The sequence below is a fragment of the Capra hircus genome, chromosome 3, assembly GCF_001704415.2.
Source record: "Capra hircus breed San Clemente chromosome 3, ASM170441v1, whole genome shotgun sequence".
In the NCBI taxonomy this organism is placed as follows: domain Eukaryota; kingdom Metazoa; phylum Chordata; class Mammalia; order Artiodactyla; family Bovidae; genus Capra; species Capra hircus.
The window spans coordinates 118,178,192-118,199,580 of NC_030810.1; the positions used below are offsets into that span (position 1 = coordinate 118,178,192).

Consider the following 21,389-nt stretch of genomic DNA (forward strand, 5'->3'; position numbering starts at 1 on the left):
ATTCAATATAAATTGAATTTTATATATTGAACCAATATAAATTGGTTTCTGACTCTAAGGTCCCTGAGGGCAAGGACCAGGATTTGGTGGATTTCAGTTCAGCTCAGTCGCTCAGTCATGTCCAATTCTTTGCGACCCCATGGACTGCAGCATGCCAGGCTTCCCTGTCCATCACTAACTCCCAGTGTTTACTCAAACTCATATACACCGAGTCGGTGATGCCATCCAACCATCTCATCCTCTGCGTTCCCTTCTCCTCGCGCCTTCAATCTTTCCCAGCATCATGGTCTTTTCCAATGAGTCAGTTCTTTGCATCAGGTGGCCAAAGTATTGGGAGTTTCAGTTTCAGCATCAGTCCTTCCAGTGAATATTCAGGACTGATCTCCTCTAGAATGGACGGGTTAAATCTCCCTGCAGTCCAAGGGACTCTCGAGAGTCTTCTCCAACACCACAGTTCAAAAGCATCAATTCTTCGGTGTTAACCTTTCTCTAAAGTCCAACTCTCACATCCAAACATGACTACTGGAAAAACCATAGCTTTGACTAGATGGACCTTTGTTGGCAAAGTAATGTCTCTACTTTTTAATATGCTATCTCGGTTGGTCATAACTTTTCTTCTAAGGAGCAAGCATCTTTTAATTTCATGGCTGCAGTCACCATCTGCAGTAATTTTGGAGCCCAGAAAAATAAAGTCTGTCACTGCTTCCACTGATTCCCCATCTATTTCCCATGAATTGATGGGACCAGATGCCATGATCCTAGTTTTCTGAATGTTGTGTTTTAAGCCAACTTTTTCACTCTCCTCTTTCACTTTCATCAAGAGGCTCTTAATTTCTTCTTCACTTTCCGCCATAAGGGTGGTGGTCATCTGTATATCTGAGGTTATTGATATTTCTCCCAGCAATCTTGATTCCAGCTTGTGCTTCTTCCAGCCCAACGTTTCTCATGATGTACTCTGCATATAAATTAAATAAGCAGGGTGACAATATACAGCCTTGACGTACTCCTTTCCCTATTTGGAACCAGTCTGTTGTTCCATGTCCAGTTCTAACTGTTGCTTCCTGACCTGCATCCAGATTTCTCAAGAGGCAGCTCAGGTGGTCTGGTATTCCCATTTCTTGAAGAATTTTCCACAGTTTGTTGCGATCCACACAGTCAAAGACTTTGGCATAGTCAATAAAGCTGAAGTAGATGATGTTTTTCTGGAACTCTCTTGCTTTTTTGATGATCCAATGATGTCGGCAATTTGATCTCTGGTTCCTCTGCCTTTTCTAAATCCCGCTTGGTGGATTTGGTTGACTCTGTATCCTCATTATACAGCAAGGCCATAAAATAGAGCTGAAGCTCACAAAATGTGGAATGAATCAAAGAATGAATGAAGAAATGAATAAGTGAATCCAAAGGGCCTTTCTCAGCAGGTGGTCCTCAGTGTAGAGAATGGATTCTGATCAATAACTAGAAAAGCTGCCTAAAAGTAAGAGTGAGGAGTGATAGCTCAGTGCATCAGGCCCCATCTCAGCTAATCACCAGGGGCGCCTAGTTACCAGGCCAGGGAGGATCAGCTGCAAGTATAGACAGTGCCTCCTTATATATAGCAAAGTAAGTTCCTGCCCCAATTCTCATGTAAAAAAAAAAAAAGGAGTCTATACATGAGGAACTGTGTTCTTGCAAGGATAACAAAAGCAGTATCTACAGCAATGCTGTTCTTATTTTAGCACTTTCTTTTTTTTCAAAGCAAGTCCCTTTTCCCCACTAGTTGTAAGCTATTCCTGCCAGCATTTTTGAGATGCAGATCTATAAGCACAGCCGCATTTTAGAGAAGTAAAGATCGCTGCTAAAGATAATGGAAAATTATTATCACCACAGACCGGCATCTTTAGAAACTGTATATCAAGCTCATCCATCCTTTAACTCTTGAAGCCCTCAGAATTGCCCATTCACCAGCATATCTTGGCTTTCAGAGCCCTGAGTTTTTTCTTCATTCAATATGACAATACATGTCTTCTTTTTCCTGCCTTTAAGTTAGATCTTTAAGAAATTCATCTTTTTTGTCTTCACATTTTTAACATACTGTCCCAATTTCCAATGACACTGTTTTAGGATCAATTGATAGGCGGGTTCTCTAAGCGGAAGAGATGAATAATGAGTGCTAAAGCATCTCCACTAGGTTTGGTCCACAGTGTGTCCAACCCTTAGTACTGTCAGCCTGGAAAACTAAGCATTTGGGGAAAGTCTGACCTACAGGCTCAATTTTTAAAGACAAAACACAACTTGAACCTTTTAACCACCAGAAGGAGAAACTATTCATCTTTTGATATAGATGGGCTATAAAGTAAAAAAGGCTTTACCAAGAATCACAGACATTCCCTTAGTGTTTGCCTATTTTCGAAGCCTCGTTCTCCAGTTTGCTTATTGGTCCTGTAGGTTAATCAATTTTCTTTCAATAAATTTCTTTCTATCCAATTGCTTAAATTGAACAGAATCAGTTTCTCTTGTTTGCTACCACAGTACCTAATGGCTTGATCCATTTTAGGGTTAGGGTGACCAGATGTACTATTTTAAGATTTCTTTTAAAAAATATTTTTAAAATATGACAACATTCTTTCATGTTTTCTCCCCAAGGGTCCTAAAAAGCATCAGTATCTCCCCATTTCTATTGGGCTAAAGTAAACACTGGTATTACCCTTGCTCAGGTGGGCGTTGCTCATGGCCTACTTATTATTTGCTGCCTATAACTCTGGCCCTTGTGCACACAGAGCTTGCCATTCATTAAGTGTATGTCCTGTGTGTCCCACTGAGCCATGCTTTCCCGTTCTCTGCCACCACTGTGCAAATGAAAGCCAGAAGCACATCTCCTTTCTATTTGATTTGCTCATCTTCCCGAGATCTGAAGCAGGCTCATGGGTAATGTCTAGCTGGCTCGCATGCTGTTCCAGTGTGACTAAAGCAGTACTAAAAGAGGTCAGTCTACCCTGCACAGCCCAGAAACTGTGGAAGCAGTCCTGATTCAATCAGGTGGGTCAGACTCCTTGGATGGACCAGCCATTTGGGCAGAGAAAGCTCCTGTAAGAAAGCTCTTCTCCACTTTCATCAACTTGTTACCTGTACTTCCAGTTTAGATCTCTTACCCAAGCTCCAGACCCAAATATATAACTTCTTTTTCCATCTGGATGTTACACAAGCACCCCAAACTCATCATTCTATAGATGGAGATGCTAACTGTCCACTTCTTTTAGAAACAGAACCTTCCAGGTTTTAATCTGGCCAGCCAAGACAGCCACATATTATATTTCCTAGCCTCCCTTGTAGCTAATTATGGTCACAGGACTAGATTCAGGACATAGTGAGGAGGGGTGATGTATGCGATTTCCACATCACCTCCCTAAAAACAAACTACTTGATCCTCTGTTTTCCTTGCTTCTACTAGCTGAAAAATACCTATCACTGGAACAGTCTTGGGAACCACATATGGGAACAGTAGACTCAGTCCCACTAGTTCTCTTCTGTTATAGGAGAGAGAACAAAACTATTTTATATGCGTTTTAAACTATTATTAGGGTCTCTTTGTTATAGCATCTTAGGCTTACTCTAACTAATATAATGCGAAAAACTGAACCTATATCTCCCTCCCTTACATGTTCCTCCTCCTATATTAGTTCATGTCCATAAATGGCATCCCAGCAATCCCAAGACAGGAACCTGGAGACATCTTTGATACTCTTGTCTTTCAACTCCCACTTGCAACCAAGCCAGGATCACTTCCTCCATCTCTTGTCGTTCCCCACTCCTCTCATTGTCACGGCACACCGGAGCTCAGAATCTCATCATGTCTCCCTTCTCCTTCTGCAAGGGTCTTCTGGCTGGTTTTTGCTGCATGTCTGTCTTTATCTAATCTACCCTCCACATTGAGGTTCAAATAATATTTCTAAAATGCACATCTGGTCATAGCACTCCTTTGCTCTCACGCTTTCAAATACTCCCTGTAGGCATTCAGAAGTACAAGGACTCATTTTAGACGGGGGCACCCTCTTCCACTGGGCTTTCCTGGTAGCTCAGCTGGTAAAGAATCCACCTGCAATGCAGGAGACCCCGGTTCTATTTCTGGGTCATGAAGATCCCCTGGAGAAGGGACAGGCTATCCACTCACTTAAAAAAAGTTAAATATTTGTACTTTTGTCCTCTTTTGATTCCTGGCTTTTGCACATGCTGTCTCCTCTGTAAATTTCCCTTCCCTCAATCCCACTCTTTCTCTAGTAACGCCAACTTATCTTTCCTGACTTCCTCAGCTATCACTTCTTATATAAAAGTTTCTTCTTGCTCTTACTGCAGTCATAGTACCCTAGAGAATCACATCATCTTGTCTAAGAATTTTCTATTTAGTCATCTGTCTTGGCCATTATTAATAAAAACAAGCTCTCTCCTGAAGGCTTTTAAAAACTGCTACCTAGTAGGTACTCAGCACATTCAGTTGAATGATTTGACCCAATTAATAGATTGTATTATTTGTTCCCAGCTGGTTTTCTCTCTTCACTCTTGCATTGTTCCCTGTAGGCAGAGTACACTTACCCCTCCATAGACTATGGCTTGGCCAGGTGACATGTTTGGCTAATGAAATGTGAGTACATGTGTCATAAGACTTGTCCAAGCAGAAGCTTAAAAGGCATTTGTGTCATCTGGCTCTGTGCCCTCTCCCTACCAGCCTTGAGTCCTCCACCAGGAGAACAGCAAGCCCACAATGTGGCTGCTCCTTCATCCTGGGTCTTGGAATAAGAAGACATCTGGAAATGAGCCAAGTCCACCAATTCTAGCCAATTCACAGTTGACCTGCAGCTGACTACAGCTCTCATATAATATGAACAACTAAATGTTTGGTGTTGTGAGCTATTGAGATTATGAAGTTGATTATTGCTACATCAAAATGCGGACTAATATTCCTATTTTGGGCCCATAAAAAGTATTGAGAGCATCCTATGTGCCAAATGCTGCCTTAGGAATTGTATATCATTTCATTTTCATGATCACAACAACCTTACAAGGTAAGTTAGCTTTCCCATTTTAAAGCTAAAGAAAACAAGGTAAACTATTGATTTAGTATTTAAATCCAAGTCAGTTTGAGCCTTATCCCTCTCTCCCAACTGCCTCCTGATGAGCCCAGGGCAAGGGAGGAGTGACGATGCAGGATTCCAGCTGAATGTGAAGGTTCTACTTCTAATTTAGAGCAGTGCTTCCTGCAGGGCTCCAGCCGCTGGAGGAGAACAGGGACGCAGCATGTTCTTCTGAGTTCTTCCTTGTTTCTTGGCCCATAAAGAACTCTAGTCATCCAAGATACCGTCTTTCATTTCCAGCAAGCCAGAAGCTATCTTAAAGACCAAGATTTTAAAGCTACATTCGCTACCTCTGGTGCGGCTGCTGGATGCACAGCACCGGCCGCTACTCCCAGATGGGCTCTGACATGCCAGCAGCCTCTGCTGTCTCAGGGCCACATCTGACGCTCTCCTGTGCCTCACTGAAGCACTCCTCACTCACTCCTTTCCTGTAGATCTTAGGACTGAATTAGAAATACTAAATTCTATTCTTTACCACTTTTCCCTGTAAGATCCCCGAGTTCTGTGAACTCTGAGCCTCATTACCCAATGCCCTGTGACAGATAACCCACGTTGTGCCGTTGTTAGTCTCTAAGTCGCATCTGACTCTTTGTGACCCCATGGACTGTAGCCCACCAGGCTCCTCTGTCCATGGAATTTCCCAGGCAAGAATACTGGAGTGTGTTGCCATTTCCTCCTACAGGGAATCTTTCCAATCCAGGGATCAAATGTGTGATCTCCTGCTTGGCAGGTGGATTCTTTATCACTGAGCCATCAGGGAAACGCAGACACTTGGATTTGTTCCCTTAAGTCAGGAGTTCTAGTTTCACCCACCTTAACTAGAAAATGTTTCCCTTGGATTCAGGCATTTGAAACAACCAAGTCATATGTAAGTCAGTGACATTATTTCTTATTTTTAATCAATAAGATACAATGGACTTAGACAAGTCATTTACTTTCTCTGAGCCTTGTTCTTCTTATGTATAGATAGATAATAACAAGCCTTACTTAGAAGGATCAAGAGATTTTAAAAAGTCATAAAACACATTTAAAAAGTATTATGTGCGTGCTCAGTCATGTCTGACTCTTTGCAACCCCATGGACTGTAGCCTGCCAGGCTCCTCTGTCTATGGAATTTTCCAGGCAAGAAAACTGGAGTGGGTTGCCATTTCCTACTCCAGTGGATCTTCCCAAGCCAGGGACTGAACCAGTGTCTCTTGCATCCTCTGCGCTGGCAGGCAGATTCTTTACCACTCACAAAACTAGAAAAGCATTATAGTATCTAAATAAGCAAGAGCAACAATTAGATTATACCTTTCTTTATAATTCCTAATTGGGGGAAAGTCAGCGTAAGAGCTAAAATAATTGGAAGGAGTAAAGAGGTAAGTCTTTTCATACTGTTCATGGGGTTCTCAAGGCAAGAATACTGAAGTAGTTTCCCATTCCCTTGCCATTCCCAGTGGACCACATTCTGTTAGAAAGACTGAGGGCAGGAGGAGAAGGGGACGACAGAGGATGAGATGGTTGCATGGCATCATCGACCTGATGGACACGGGTTTGGGTGGACTCCGGGAGTTGGTGATGGACAGGAAGGCCTGGCATGCTGTGGGTCATGGGGTTGCAAAGAGTTGGACACGACTGAGCGACTAAACTGAACTGAACTGAAAGAGGTAAGTGTCTCCTGGAACAAAAAGTTGAGACCAGAAAGGACATTTGAGGGCCATGTTGGCTAGAGCAGGCTTCATCCCACCTGGCCCAAAGCACTTGACTCTCTTCAACAGTTCCCAATATGACATTTAATTGTTTAAAGTTGACCCTATCCTGTCCACCAGGCACTGGGTGCTAATGTGTCCACCAGGCACTGAAAATGCTAACATGTGCTCTCCTTTCCCAGATTCATTCCAATCACTGGTGGTCAGAGAAAGGCTGAAGATAACTGGGGCTCCCTCTGTGGCTCCTCACTGAGGACCTTTTGTTTGTTTGTTTGTTCAGTTCCTAAGTTGAGTTTGATTCCCTGTAACCCAATGAACTGCAGCACACCAGGCTTCCCTGTCCTTCACGGTCTCCCAGAGTTTGCTCAAATTCATTTCCATTGAGTCAGTGATGCTTTCTAATCATTGCATCCTCTCCTGCCCCCTTCTCCTTTTGCCTTAAATCTTTCCCAGCATCAGGGTCTTTTCCAATGAGTTGGCCCTTTGCCTCAGGAGGCCAATATATTGGAACTTCAGTTTCAGTCCTTCCAATGAATATTCAGGGTTGATCTCCTTTAGGATGGGCTGGTTTGATCTCCGTGCTGTCCATGGGACTCTCAAGAGTCTTCTCCAGCACTACAGTTTGAAAGCATCGATTCTTTGGCACTCAGTCTTCTTTATGGTCCTACTCTTACATCCACACATGATCACTGGAAAAACACAGCCTTGACTAGATGAACCTTTGTTAGCAAAGTGATGTCTCTGCTTTTTAATATGCTGTCTAGGTTGGTCATAGTTTTCCTTCCGAGGAGCATGTGTCTTTTAATTTTATGGCTACAATTACCATCAGTAGTGATTTTGGAGCTCAAAAAAAAAAAAATCTGTCACTGCTTCTACTTTTTCCCCTCCTATTTGCCATGAAGTGTTGGGACTGGATTCCATGTTCTTAGTTTTTTGAATGTTGAGTTTCAAGTCAGCTGTTTTACTCTCCTCTTTCACCTTCAACAAGAGGCTCTTACGTTTCTCTTTACTTTTTGTCATTAGAGGGGTATCATCTGCATATCTGAGGTTGTTGATATTTCTTTCGGCAATCATTCCAGGTTCCTATGCAATACTGTTATTTACAGCATCAGACTTCACTTTTTCTTCCAGGCAAATCCAAAACTGAGCATCATTTCTGCTTTGGCTGAGCCAATTCATTCTTTTTTGGAGCTATTAGTAATTGCCCTCTGCTCTTACCCCAGGAGCATACTGGATACCTTCTGACATGGGGGGCTCATTGTCTGTTATCATATCTTTTGCCTTTTTATACTGTTCATGGGATTCTCACAGCAAGAGTACTGGAGTGATTTGCCATTCTCTCTTCCAGTGGATCACATTTTGTCACAACTCTCCACTATGACCTGTGTGTCTTGGGTGGCCCTGCATGGCATAGCTCATAGTTTCACTGAGTTATGCAAGTCACTTTGCCATGACAAGGCTGTGATCCATAAAGGGACACTAAGGGCTCTGTAAGCTGATTTCCAACTCATCAAAATTAAAGGGAAAAAAGTTCCATACCAAAGGACCTTAGAGCTGAAAGACATGACCTCATTCAAAAGATTATAATACCAAGACAACATTGTAAAGCAATTATCCTCCAATTAAAGATAAAATAATAAAAAGAAATGGATTTTTAAAAGATTATAATATATGCAATCCCATGTTCACTGCTACTTTATTTACAATAGCCAATAGTCAAGATATGGAAACAAGCTAAGTGTCTATCATTTAATAAATAGATAAAAAGATGTCATACTATATATTTATACATGTGTGTGTGTATAATTGACATTTATATCCATGCACACAATGGAATAATATTCAGCCATAAAGTAGAATGAAATCTTACCATTTGTGACAACATGGATGGACCTTGAGATCACTATGTTAAGTGAAATAAATCAGAAAGACAAATACTGTATGATCTCACTTGTATGTGTAATCTCTAAAAACAAAAACAAAAAACCAAGCTCATAGATATAGAGAACAGATTGGTGGTTGCGAGAGGTGGGGGCTGGCTGAAGGGGGTCAAAGGGTACAAACTTCCATTTTATAAATAAGTCCTGAGTATATAAGGCACTGATTTCATTTTCTTGGGCTCCAAAATCACTGCAGATGGTGACTGCAGCCATGAAATTAAAAGACAATTGCTCCTTGGAAGAAAAGCTATGACAAACCTAGACAGCATACTAAAAAGCAGAGACATCACTTTGCTGACAAAGTCCATATAAAAAAAGCTATAGTTTCTCCCGTAGTCATGTACAGATGTGAGAGTAGGACTATAAGGAAGGCTGAGCACCAAATACAGATGCTTTTGAAGTATGGTGCTGGAGAAGACTCTGGAGAGTTCCTTGGAGGGCAAGGAGAACAAACCAGTCAATCTGAAAGGAAATTAACCCTGAATATTCACTGGAAGGACTGATGTTGAAGCTGAAGCTTCAGTATTTTGGCCACCTGATGCAAAGAGTGAATTCACTGGAAAAGACCCTGATGCTGAAGGCAGGAGGAGAAGGGGAAAACAGAGAATAAGGTGATTGGATGCCATCACCAAATCAATGGACAGGAATTTGAGCAAACTCCGGGAGATAGTGGACAGGGAAGCCCAGCATGCTGCAGTCCACAACAATATAATACACAGGCTGGTGACTACAGTTAATAATACTATGCTGCATATTTGAAAGTTGCTAACAGAATAAATGCTGAAAGCTATCACAAGAAAAAAAATTATAACTATATATGATGATGGGTGTTAACTAGACTTATTGTGGTGATCATTTCATAACATATATAAATAAGGAAACCTGTACACTTGAAACTAATGTTATATGTCAATTATATCTCAATGAAATAATAAAATTACGTGCCAAAAGGAAAACAAGAAACATTATAAGACCCAGATCCCATGGATATACAGTTAATCTGTAGAGAAGGGATTGGAATCCAGTCCTCAAATCCTAGGTTAGAGTTCTTTCCACTAACCAAGTCCTGGTACTAACACAGCTGCTGCTGCTGCTAAGTCGCTTCAGTCGTGGTGGCCAACTCTGTGCGACGCCATAGACAGCAGCCCACCACGCTACCCCGTCCCTGGGATTCTCCAGGCAAGAACACTGGAGTGGGTTACCATTTCCTTCTCCAATGCATGGAAGTGAAAAGTGAAAGTGAAGTCGCTCAGTTGTGTCCAACTCCTAGCGACCCCATGGACTGCAGCCCTACCAGGCTCCTCCGTCCATGGGATTCTCCAGGCAAGAGCACTGGAGTGGGGTGCCATCACCTTCTCCGGGTACTAGCACTATAAGCACTAGGCACTTTCACTAAGACTCTAGCATAGTAACAGCATAGTATTACACTAGGACTACTAGAACGAATACCCACGTCTGTATAAGCCAGACACTCAGCAGAATTAGGAGTCTGAAATCTAAGGAGTGAATGCGATACTGTAACAAGCTCCCTTTCCTAGTCTGCAGAGACGCATCCAAGCTTATGGTAGGAGGTAGAGAGAGTTGTAATAAAGTGCTGAACGATGCTCCAGTACAAAGAAGGTCTCTTCTATGGGGAAAAATGGACACAGGAGGGAAGGGAATTCAAAGAATGGAAAAAGGAGATAATGGAAGTTGAGGTGACAGTTCAGTTCAGTTGCTCAGTCGTGTCCAACTCTGTGACCACATGGACTGCAGCAGCCAGAGGCTGAGGTGTCAGGAATCTTTAAAAGAAACTCCTGCCTCGCTAGGACTAATAACACTTCAGTTCTCCATACGCAAGCCCATTCTCACAGGGTCACCAGGCATCTACCTGAATGCAAATAAACCAGGTAACAACCCTTGCTGGATACTCCCCTTCCTGCTGTCTGTAGCCGGGGTTGGTAGCCACCTTACGGCACCCACAACACTTAGTGCATAGCTCCACGGTCGCCTTTGCAAGTGGTACTCCGTAACTGTTCACTGAGGTCACCACCACCAGACTGTAAGTTGCTGGGGTGCAGGGCTGTCTTATTAACCGCAGCACAGTGCCTGGATGTGACAGTAAGTCAGCAGCTGACTGTGCATGAACAAACATGCTAACTCAGCCATCACCTCTTCCAGGAGTCTGTTTCCGAGTTGCTCGACTCCCACCCCAGGTTTGAGGTGGGTATGCCCCATCCATGCCCTTACAGCACCCGTGTGGCTCTCATGGCTCTTATTGTAGGACTTTTTACCTCCATATCAAAATTATCTGAAAACTCATTTGAGTCACTCACTAGACTGGCCACTCTTCGGGGGCAAAGACTATGTCTTTTCTCTCTGTATTCTCAGCACCTATCAAAATACTTAGAAACCACAGGTATTTGGTACATGCTCGGAGAATGGATGAATAAATGAATAAATACCACCAAAAAGGTACCAAAGGAAATGCTAATAGAATAAGCACTCTTTAGCATAGAGAGACCCAAAAGAGTCTCTAGGAAAATGCTCTGCCTGCTCCTAGAGTATGTTCCCAGAGTGTCACCACAGTTCTGGCGTTTCTGACAGCCTCTGCTGCCAGAAAGGTTGAAACACCATCCATATTCAGGAACAAAGACACAGTGAACCCTCCTCAAGTCTTATTGCTAGATGGCACCTGTTGCTAAAATAGCAGCTGGCAAGCATTTTATTTTGTGCAAAACAACAAGAACAATAACAACAACCAAACAGTCTATTGCAGGAAGCTCCCTGACACTGACAATGGGAAATCAGGAGGCTAAACATACAGCAGAAAGAAATACAGAATTTTTGCACTGAAAGATGAAGAAGAAGCTGCTAGAGCCTGAGGGAAAAAAACCTGAAGTGTTGATTAGAAATTGCTCAGCCTGCATTAAACCAGAGAAACTGGCGGCGGTGGGGTGGGGGGGGGGGGGGGGCGGGGAGGGTGGATGGGAGGAGGGTAGAAGAAAAGGAGAGAAAAAGGGAGGGAGAGGGACAATGAGTGTGTTTTTTCCCCTCTGGCTCTCTGACTCATTTTTAATCTGTCCTTTCCTTTTTCCCTCCCTTTCCACCACCCCCTCAAGAGAAAATTCATTGATTGGGCTGGACTAAAATGTCTTACCTTTCCTTTCCTGGTTGCTCTGTGAAGGAAGAGTCTGAATCCATCTCATCTTTGAGTGCTCCTCTCTCCTCCCCCGCCCTCCCCAGCCGCCATTGTTAGCTCCTGCACTTTGCTGAGACTGAAAGGCTTGTCCACCGTGGGAAGAAAGGGAAGCGGAAGCTAGGACCAGGGGATGCCAGTGGGTGATCAATGGGATCTCTGGAGCCACCTGACTTGCAGAACCTGGAAGTTCTGGCCCTCTGACAGCTGGGATGGCCCTGATAACCTGTTGCCTGTTCCCAGGCAGGAGCAATCTCTCCAGGTGCCGATGGGAGAAGGACGGGCCCAGGGTTCGAGAGAACTGGGTTCTGGCACCTGCTCCAACACAAACTTACTGTGTGAATATTGCTTTTCTGGGTCTCCGTTTGTATAAATTGAGAGGACTGAACTAGGTTGTTCCTTCCAGGGACCATTGCATTAAAAGCTGGCAGCCATCTAGCATGGGCTATACCTTCCCCTTCTGCCCATGCCCTGCAAATCCTCAGAGAGCTTTTCTAGGGGACACCCCAGGATGTCTAGAAGAGCATCTCTGAATCAAGGGCTCCTCCACAAATGCCTAGCGGACTTTAGGGAGGTGATAGAGGTTCAAGGCCAAAGTTCCCCTCAAATATGATAACTGAGAAGCAGAGGCAAATTAAGGACATTCAGAATCAGTAAGGGTAGAAGTGGAAGGCACTGGGAGGCCAGAGGAGTGGGGAGGCATGGATCAGCCAAACCCTGACATTAGAGATGATTCAGATATGAATAATGTGGGAGGGATGAACTCAGAGCAGCCAAGAGCAGTGGCTAACTCTGCTAAAGGCTCCCCCCAATCCTAAACCTAGCAGGAGGCAAGAGCCAGTGTTAGGAACACTTCATTAGGAATTGGAAAAAAACTGAGGCAATCTATAACCTTATTCTGAAACTAAGGGAAATAGTGGTTTTGTCTTTCTTCTTAACTGTATTATTGACCCTCTTTCAATCACTTCCCTTAGATTTTTAATCTTGTTCCTCTTTTCCTACTGACTTGATTTTTCCCAGTCTTCAGTGCCCCCAGAGGGGACACAACTTTATTTTTGGTGCTATTCTACATTTTCTCTCTTGCCCTTCAATGCCCTCTCTTGTCCTCACTTTTCTGCTCCCTTGTTCTTCTCCATCACCTGGTTTCTAACCCCTCCATCCCCACCCCAGACAGGGCTGCTCCAGGAATCCCTCAGGGCTGCCCACCCTGCCTGGCCACCTGTCTCTCGACCTCGCAGATCATCCTGTGGGAACACATGTTTGGAACTACAGCTTTTCCAGATCCCAGGAGGGTGAGAAGAAAGTTCACCAGAAGGTAGGGGGAAATATGGAGGTCCAAGCTAGAGGAAGTGACTCTAATGCTAAACAGAAACGCTACCTTCTGAATATCTCTGCAAATTATCTTTATTAGGAGGGGTTCCCAGTTTTTTATCGGGGGAAGAAGGCTCTTCTCCTCTATGGAACCACTCCCCAAATGCTACCAAATGAGTGAGCGCAAGGCCCTCAACTCCACAACCAATCAAGCCTCCATCCCAGTCTCCTTCCTCATTCCAGCTCCCCTGCACCCCCCCGGGAGCCACAGAAGAATGCCCCTGGGGCTCTGGGCTTCTCCAGGGAAGGAATCAAGGAGACACTCGTGTACCTCCAACCTCTAGAAAACTAGTTCTCTTAATTAATCAGTCTCCCCTGAGCTTTCATTTTTTCCCCAACCAGGTTTTTCCCAGGACTCACATAATACAAACTCCGGATAAGACTGAGGAAGAACCGTGGTATGGAAAGGGAAATGCACATTGGCAAGAACAATCTCATATCTCGAATGAGTCAAAACACCTGCTCTCCATCCGGCTCACTTAATTATCGGGCTTCTCTTGGCCTCCCCCATCATTCTAATACACACACACACACACACACACACACACACACACACACACACACACACAGCCCCCTCCCCCACTTACCACCAGCCTGCTAAGCAGCTTTAAACACAGTCTGGGGGAACTGGGGATGGGGTGGGGAGGAGGATGAGAACAGTACCAGTACCGGAATACGTGTCAAGTTATCGGTCTCGGTTGAAAATGTCTCTTACCTGTTAGCCAGAGGAGAGCAACCCAAGCCATCACGACCCTGTCCATTTCCCCCAACTTCCCATCCAGATTAAGGAGTGAAGGAAGTAGGAAGCGGCAGAGATGGAGGATCTATGTAACCGAGCGGCGGAGGCGGCAGCGGAACCGCGGCGCCGGGCGCGAGCGGGGCCCCGGCGTCCCTGGATGCAGCCGCTCGCCGGCCCGGCAGCGCAGGCGGGGCCCCGGGCTGACAGCGCCGCAGGCTGCACGCGCGTTGCCGCGGGCTCCAGGAGTCCGCCCCGCGCTCGGCGGCGCCTTCCCAGCCTTCTGGCGCACCCGCACGCGCAGGCAGCGCAGCCCGCCGAGCGCCTTCCCGCCGCAGCGCACGCCGCGCGGGGGAGCTCAGCCGCCGGCCCCCGCCCCGCCGCCCGCCGCCCCGGGCCTGCCAAAGTTTCTCCGTCACGTGCACGCCCCTGCGGGCGGGAGGTCAGGGCCGAGAGACAAAGTACAAGCGGGAGAGGGGTGCGGGGGAGGCGGTTGGGCGGGCTGCGCCGAGCTGGGAGCGATCAGCGCCGGCAGCTCCCAGCGAAGCCAGCGTTCGGGACCAGAGCCAGAAGCGGGGTTGTGGACTCGAGGAGGGAGTCTGGGTACGCACGTGGCTAAGGCCGTTCTAACTGGGAGAGAGGGACCTGCGGCGACTTGGCATAACTTGTTGGCAAGGCTGTGGGCTTCCTCTGAACCCCCTTGCCCCCTCATCCCGATCGCTTATTGACAATGCCAAAAACCAAGGGGCTCCGCAGAATTGGAAAAGGTACGCGAGAATCCGCATCCAGACTTTCTTCTTTTAAAACGTTATGAGGTTAAAACATTATAAGGGCATGCAACTCTTTAACAGAAAATATGTAAATATAGAATAAAGTGAACAATTATACGGCTCACATTTGTCCAGCATTTAATCACTTCTCAGCCTTTTGTTTAAAAGAAGGCGCACTTGTGGCTCAGATGGTAAAGAATCGGCGTGCCATATAGGAGACCCGGTTCGATCCCTGGGTAGGGAAGATACCCTGGAGTAAGAAATGGGTGCCCACACCAGTATTCTTGCCTGGAGAATTCCATGGACAGGGGAGCCTGGCGGGCTATAGTCCATGGGGTCGCAGAGTCGTTCATGACTGAGCGAATTTCACTTAACGTTTGCGGGGAGTATTTAAATGAATTACTTCAGTTTTTAAAAAGGATTTGTCTGTGTTTCTAGGAAAGGATCCTAAATGTATGTTTGGAGACAACCAAGAAATATATACATTAACAAACATGTATCAAGCATCTACTAGGTGCTAACAGCCAAAGCTACAAAGATGAGGAAGGCAGATTTTCTGCGGTTAAGGGGCCTCACCTTGGGTCCAGGAGAGGGAGGAAAATCAGACCATTAAACAAAAAACACATACTGGTGGTAAAAGAGAGCAAATATGATGGTGGAGGTATGGAGAAAGTGCCCCTGCAACACGAAGGAAGGAGCAGTTTAGTGTGGCTGGGGAGTGGGGGGAGTGAGCAACACCAGTAAAAATGAATTAAGGTCTCAATTGATATTTACAGGATGGGCAGGATTTGTTATGTTGAGGGATTGGTGGTGGAAAGGGGACATGGCAGGGGAATACTGAGTGAGGAAAGAAAGGAGATGAGGCTGCTGCTGCTGCTGCTAAGTCGCTTCAGTCATGTCTGACTCTGTGCGACCCCATAGACGGCAGCCCACAAGGCTTCCCCGTCCCTGGGATTCTCCAGGCAAGAACACTGGTGTGGGTTGCCATTTCCTTCTCCAATGCATGAAAGTAAAAAGTGAAAATGAAGTCGCTCAGTTATGTCCAACCCTCAACAACCCTATAAACTGCAGCCTTCCAGGTTCCTCCATCCATGGGATTTGCCAGGCAAGAGTACTGGAGTGGGGTGCCATTGCCTTCTCCGGAGATGAGGCAGAAAGGTGTAAAATTGCTCTGAAAACAGAGTGGTTCTAGGCTTAACGGGGGTTCCTGGAGAGAGACTACAACCTTAGGAATGAATGTATGTATATGTGAAATGAGTGAGATGTGAACATCAGAAATGGTGAGGATTTACTCTGGTCTTTCGTGGCTTCCTGACATCTCCATTGCCTTCTTATTGCCAAGGATGGAACCCTCCCACTCGGAGCTTTTTTTTTTTTTAAGCAGGCCTCCCAAGCCCAAGCAGACAAGCTGGACTACAACATGGTGGGTCATCTAAATAAGCTAAGGGCAGGCTGCTTGGAAGCCTATACTGGAATTGCCGAGGAATTAATGGGAGACTAGGAGGATGTACCGGAGAAGGTGATAGCATCCCAATCCAGTACTCTTGCCTGGAAAATCTCATGGGTGGAGGAACCTAGTAGGCTGCAGTCCATGGGGCTGCTATGAGTCGGACACGACTGATCAACTTCACTTTCACTTTTCACTGTCCTGCATTGGAGAAGGAAATGGCAACCCACTCCAGTGTTCTTGCCTGGAGAATCCCAGGGATGGGGGAGCATGGTGGGCTGCCATCTATGGGGTCGCACAGAGTCGGACATGACTGAGGCGACTTAGCAGCAGCAGGAGCAGCAGGAAAATGTACACCCAGGTGTGATCCTGGTTCAACCCAGAGTAGAATTTATCCTATCTTTCCTTGATCACTCAGAGCTTTTTGAACCAGGAGCACGTGAGACAAGAAGCAGAATCAGCGGAGAATCGGTTTTGCCGCTGAGGGGACAGCAACCTCCAGTGTTCACAGGTCAAAGGTGGCAGATATCAGGCCATCAGACTACTCTGAGGTGAGATCTTGGCTGTGCTTTTGCTTGTAAAGCCTCTCTGAGTTCCAGTTTATTTTCTGCACCTGGCCCTTCAGGCTTCCCGGCAATTCTATGAGCTACCCAATGTCCCCTTGTACATTCCCTCTTTGCTTGATTTGGCCAGAGATGATTTCTGAAGTTTACAATTAAGAACCCTAACTAAGATGCTGCGTGAGAGGAATTTGAAGGATTGTTTTCTTTCATATACAAAAATTAAGAAAGAAAATAGAAATAAAGGAGATACCTAACAATTATTGGTTTAGATGCTCCATTGTTCCCGACTCTGCTGAACCCATGGACTGTAGCCTGCCAGGCTCCTCTGTCCATGGGATGTGCATTTCCTATTAGGTTCTAGAAATAGTCCTGGATGTTTTACAAGCTTTCTCAATTAATCCAAATACAGAAACTCAGGCCCACAGAATTTAGCTCCTCTAAGATCAGCTAGCTAATAAATGGCAGTGGTTAGATTTGAACTAAGATTTTTTTTAATTAATTTACTTTTTAAATTGAACGACATTGCTTTACAGACTTTTGCTGTTTTCCGTCAAAATCAACATGAATCAGCCACAGGTACGCATATGTCCTCTACTTCTTGAACCTCCTTCCCGTCTCCCTCCCCATCCCACCCCTGTAAGTTATTGCAGAGCCCCAGTTTGAGTTCCCTGAGTCATACGCAAATTCCCATTGGCTAGGTATTTTACATATGGTAATATGAGTTGCCATGTTACTCTCTCACCCTCTGCTGCACCACACCCTTAGTCCATAAGTCTGTTCTCTATGTCTGCTTCTCCAAGGCTGCCTTGTAAATAAATTCATTGGTACCATCTTTCTAGATTCTATATATATGCATAACTATACAACATTTATCTTCCTCTTTCTGACTTCAGTTCAGTTTAGTTCGGTTGCTCAGTCATGTCCGACTCTTTGCGACCCCATGACCTGCAGCATGCCAGGCCTCCCTGTCCATTACCAACTCCCGAGGTCCACCCAAAATCACATCCATTGAGTCGGTGATGCCATGCAACCACCTCATCCTCTGTCGTCCCCTATTCCTCCTGCCCTCAATCTTTCCCAGCATCAGGGTCTTTTCAAATGAGTCAACTCTTTGCATGACATAGCCAAAGTATTGGAGTTTCAGCGTCAACATCAGTCCTTCCAATGAACACCCGAGACTGATCTGCTTTAGGATGGACTGGTTGGATCTCCTTGCAGTCCAAGGGACTCTCAAGAGTCTTCTCCAACACCACAGTTCAAAAGCATCAATTCTTTGGCACTTAGCTTTCTTTATAGTCCAACTCTCACATCCATACGTGAACACTAGAAAAACCATAGCCTTGACTAGATGGACCTTTGTTGGCAAAGTAATGTCTCTGCTTTTTAACATGCTATCTAGGTTGGTCATAACTTTCCCTCCAAGGAGCAAGTATCTTTTAATTTCATGGCTGCAATAATCATCTGCAGTGATTTTGGAGCCCCCCAAAATAAAGTCAGCCACTGTTTCCACTGTTTCCCCATCTATTTGCCATGAAGTGATGGGACCAGATGCCATAATCTTAGTTTTCTGAATGTTGAGCTTTAAGCCAACTTTTTCACTCTCCTCTTTCACTTTCATCAAGAGGCTCTTTACTTCTTCTTCACTTTCTGCCATAAGGGTGTTGTCATCTGCATATCTGAGGTTATTGATATTTCTCCTGGCAATCTTGATTCCAGCTTGTGCTTCCTCCAGCCCAGCATTTCTCATGATGTACTCTGCATATAATTTAAATAAACAGGGTGACAATATACAACCTTGACGTACTCCTTTTCCTATTTGGAACCAGTCTGGTGTTCCATGTCCAATTCTAACTGTGGTTTCCTGATCTGCATACAGATTTGTCAAGAGGCAGGTCAGGTGGTCTGGTATTCCCATCACTTTCAGAATTTTCCACAGTTGATTGTGATCCACACAGTCAAAGGCTTTGGCATAGTCAATAAAGCAGAAATAGATGTTTTTCTGGAACTCTCTTGCTTTTCCCATGATCCAGCGGATGTTGGCAATTTGATCTCTGGTTCCTCTGCCAGAACCTCTGCTAAAACCAGCTTGAACATCTGGAAGTTCAGGGATTACGTATTTCTGAAGCCTGGCTTGGAGAATTTTGAGCATTACTTTCCTAGCGTGTGAGATGAGTGCAATTGTGCGGTAGTTTGAGCATTCTTTGGCATTTCCTTTCTTTGGGATTGGAATGAAAACTGTCCTTTGGTGACTGCTGAGTTTTCCAAATTTGTGGAAATATTGAGTGCAGCATTTTCACAGCATCATCTCTCAGGATTTGAAATAGCTCCACTGGAATTCCATCACCTCCACTAGCTTTGTTCGTAGTGATGCTTCCTAAGGCCCACTTGACTTCACATTCCAGGATGTCTGGCTCTAGGTGAGTGTGAGTGATCACACCATTGTGATTATCTGGGTCTTGAAGATCTGTTTTGTACAGTTCTTCTGTGTATTCTTGCCATCTCTTCTTAATATCTTCTGCTTAATATCTTTCTGACTTATGTCCGTGTATATAATAGTCTCTAGATTCATCCACCTCATTAGATCTGACTTAGAAGTGTTCCTTTTTATGGCTGAGTAATAATCCATTGTATATATGTACCACAGCTTCTTTATCCTTTCATCTGTCAATGGACATTTAGGTTGTTTCCATGTAGATTTGAACTAAGATCTATTACCTCCAAAGCATATGCCCTTTGCATTATGACAGGGACATCTAGACCAGAGGGTTGATATAACAAGGTATGTTTATTGCCTACAACTTCTTTACACACAGGTACTGAGTATGTGTCTGGGTGCTGGTGGGCACATGCACACAAAGCATGAAAGAGAGTCTGAATAATGCTTAGTATCTAAGCATGCGTAGCAAGGAGATTTTATGCAAAACATGAAAGATGATGCTTTGAACGCACTGCACTCAATATGTCAGCAAATTTGGAAAACTCAGCAGTGGCCACAGGACTGGAAGAGATCAGTTTTCATTCCAGTCCCAAAGAAAGGCAATGCCAAAGAATGCTCAAACTACCGTACAATTGCACTCATCTCACACGCTAGGAAAGTAATGCTCAAAATTCTTCAAGCCAGGCTTCAGTAATACATGAACCGTGAATTTCCAGATGTTCAGGCTGGTTTTAGAAAAGGCTGAGGAACCAGAGATCAAATTGCCAACATCCGCTGGATCATCAAAAAAGCAAGAGAGTTCCAGAAAAACATCTATTTCTGCTTTATTGACTATGCCAAAGCCTTTGACTGTGTGGATCACAATCAACTGTGGAAAATTCTGAAAGAGATGGGAATACCAGACCACCTGACCTGCCTCTTGAGAAATCTGGATGCAGGTCAGGAAGCAATAGTTAGAACTGGACATGGAACACCAGACTGGTTCCAAATAGGAAAAGGAGTATGTCAAGGTTGTATATTGTCACCCTGTTTATTTAACTTATATGCAGAGTACATCATGCGAGATACTGGGCTGGATGAAACAGAAGCTGGAATACAGATTGCCAGGAGAAACATCAATCACCTCAGATATGCAGATGACAACACCCTTATGGCAGAAAGTGAAGAAGAAGTAAAGAGCCTCTTGATGAAAGTGAAAGAGGAGAGTGAAAAAGTTGGCTTAAAGCTCAACATTCAGAAAACTAAAATCCTGGCATCTGGTCCCATCACTTCATGGCAAATGATGGGGAAACAGTGGAAACAGTGGCTGACTTTATTTTGGGGGGCTCCAAAATCACTGCAGATGATTATTGCAGCCATGAAATTAAAAGATACTTGCTCCTTGGAGGGAAAGTTATGACCAACCTAGACAGCATGTTAAAAAGCAGAGACATTACTTTGCCAACAAAGGTCCGTCTAGTCAAGGCTATGGTTTTTCTAGTGTTCATGTATGGATAGGAGAATTGGACTGTGAAGAAAGCTGAGTGCTGAAGAATTGATGCTTTTGAACTGTGGTGTTGGAGAAGACTCTTGAGAGTCCCTTGGACTGCAAGGAGATCCAACCAGTCCATCCTAAAGGAGATCAATCCTGGTGTTCATTGGAAGGACTGATATTGAAGCTGATACTCCAATACTTTGGCCACCTGACGGAAAGAGCTGACTCATTTGAAAAGACCCTGATGCTGGGAAAGATTGTAGGCAGGAGAAGGGGACAACAGAGGATGAGATGGTTGGATGGTGTCATCGACTCGATGGACATGGACCCCGGGAGTTGGTGATGGACAGGGAGGCCTGGCGTGCTGCAGGTCTTGGGGTTGCAAAGAGTCGGACACAACTGAGTGACTGAACTGAACTGAACCAGACATAAGAGCTGAGAAATTGGAAATGGGAGATGGACTCAGTGAAGGACACATAGGTGTGCATGGAAAGTGGAAGGCAAAGCCCACAAAAGTGAACTTTGAATGTGTGCTTAGAGTGTGTGCATCAGCAAGGAGTCTGGGCGCTTGGAAAAGAGCTTGTGCCAGGGTTTATCATAGAACACAGGGGCTTTGTCCACATTCCTGGGAATTTGTTTCCTGTGTAGCGCCCTGCGTGTCTGTCTTCTAAGTAGGG

At 44.8% G+C, this 21,389-nt stretch overlaps 1 protein-coding gene across 1 annotated transcript in view; it reads right to left on the reverse strand.

The window, feature by feature from the left end:
• Positions 1–14,316, reverse strand: part of ILDR2 (immunoglobulin like domain containing receptor 2) — a 73,364-nt gene extending 59,048 nt beyond the window's left edge. The window contains exon 1 of the mRNA XM_013975217.2: positions 14,001–14,316. Coding sequence (XP_013830671.2) covers positions 14,001–14,046 — 46 coding nt within the window. The 5' untranslated portion in view covers positions 14,047–14,316. The remainder of the gene's footprint in view (positions 1–14,000) is intronic.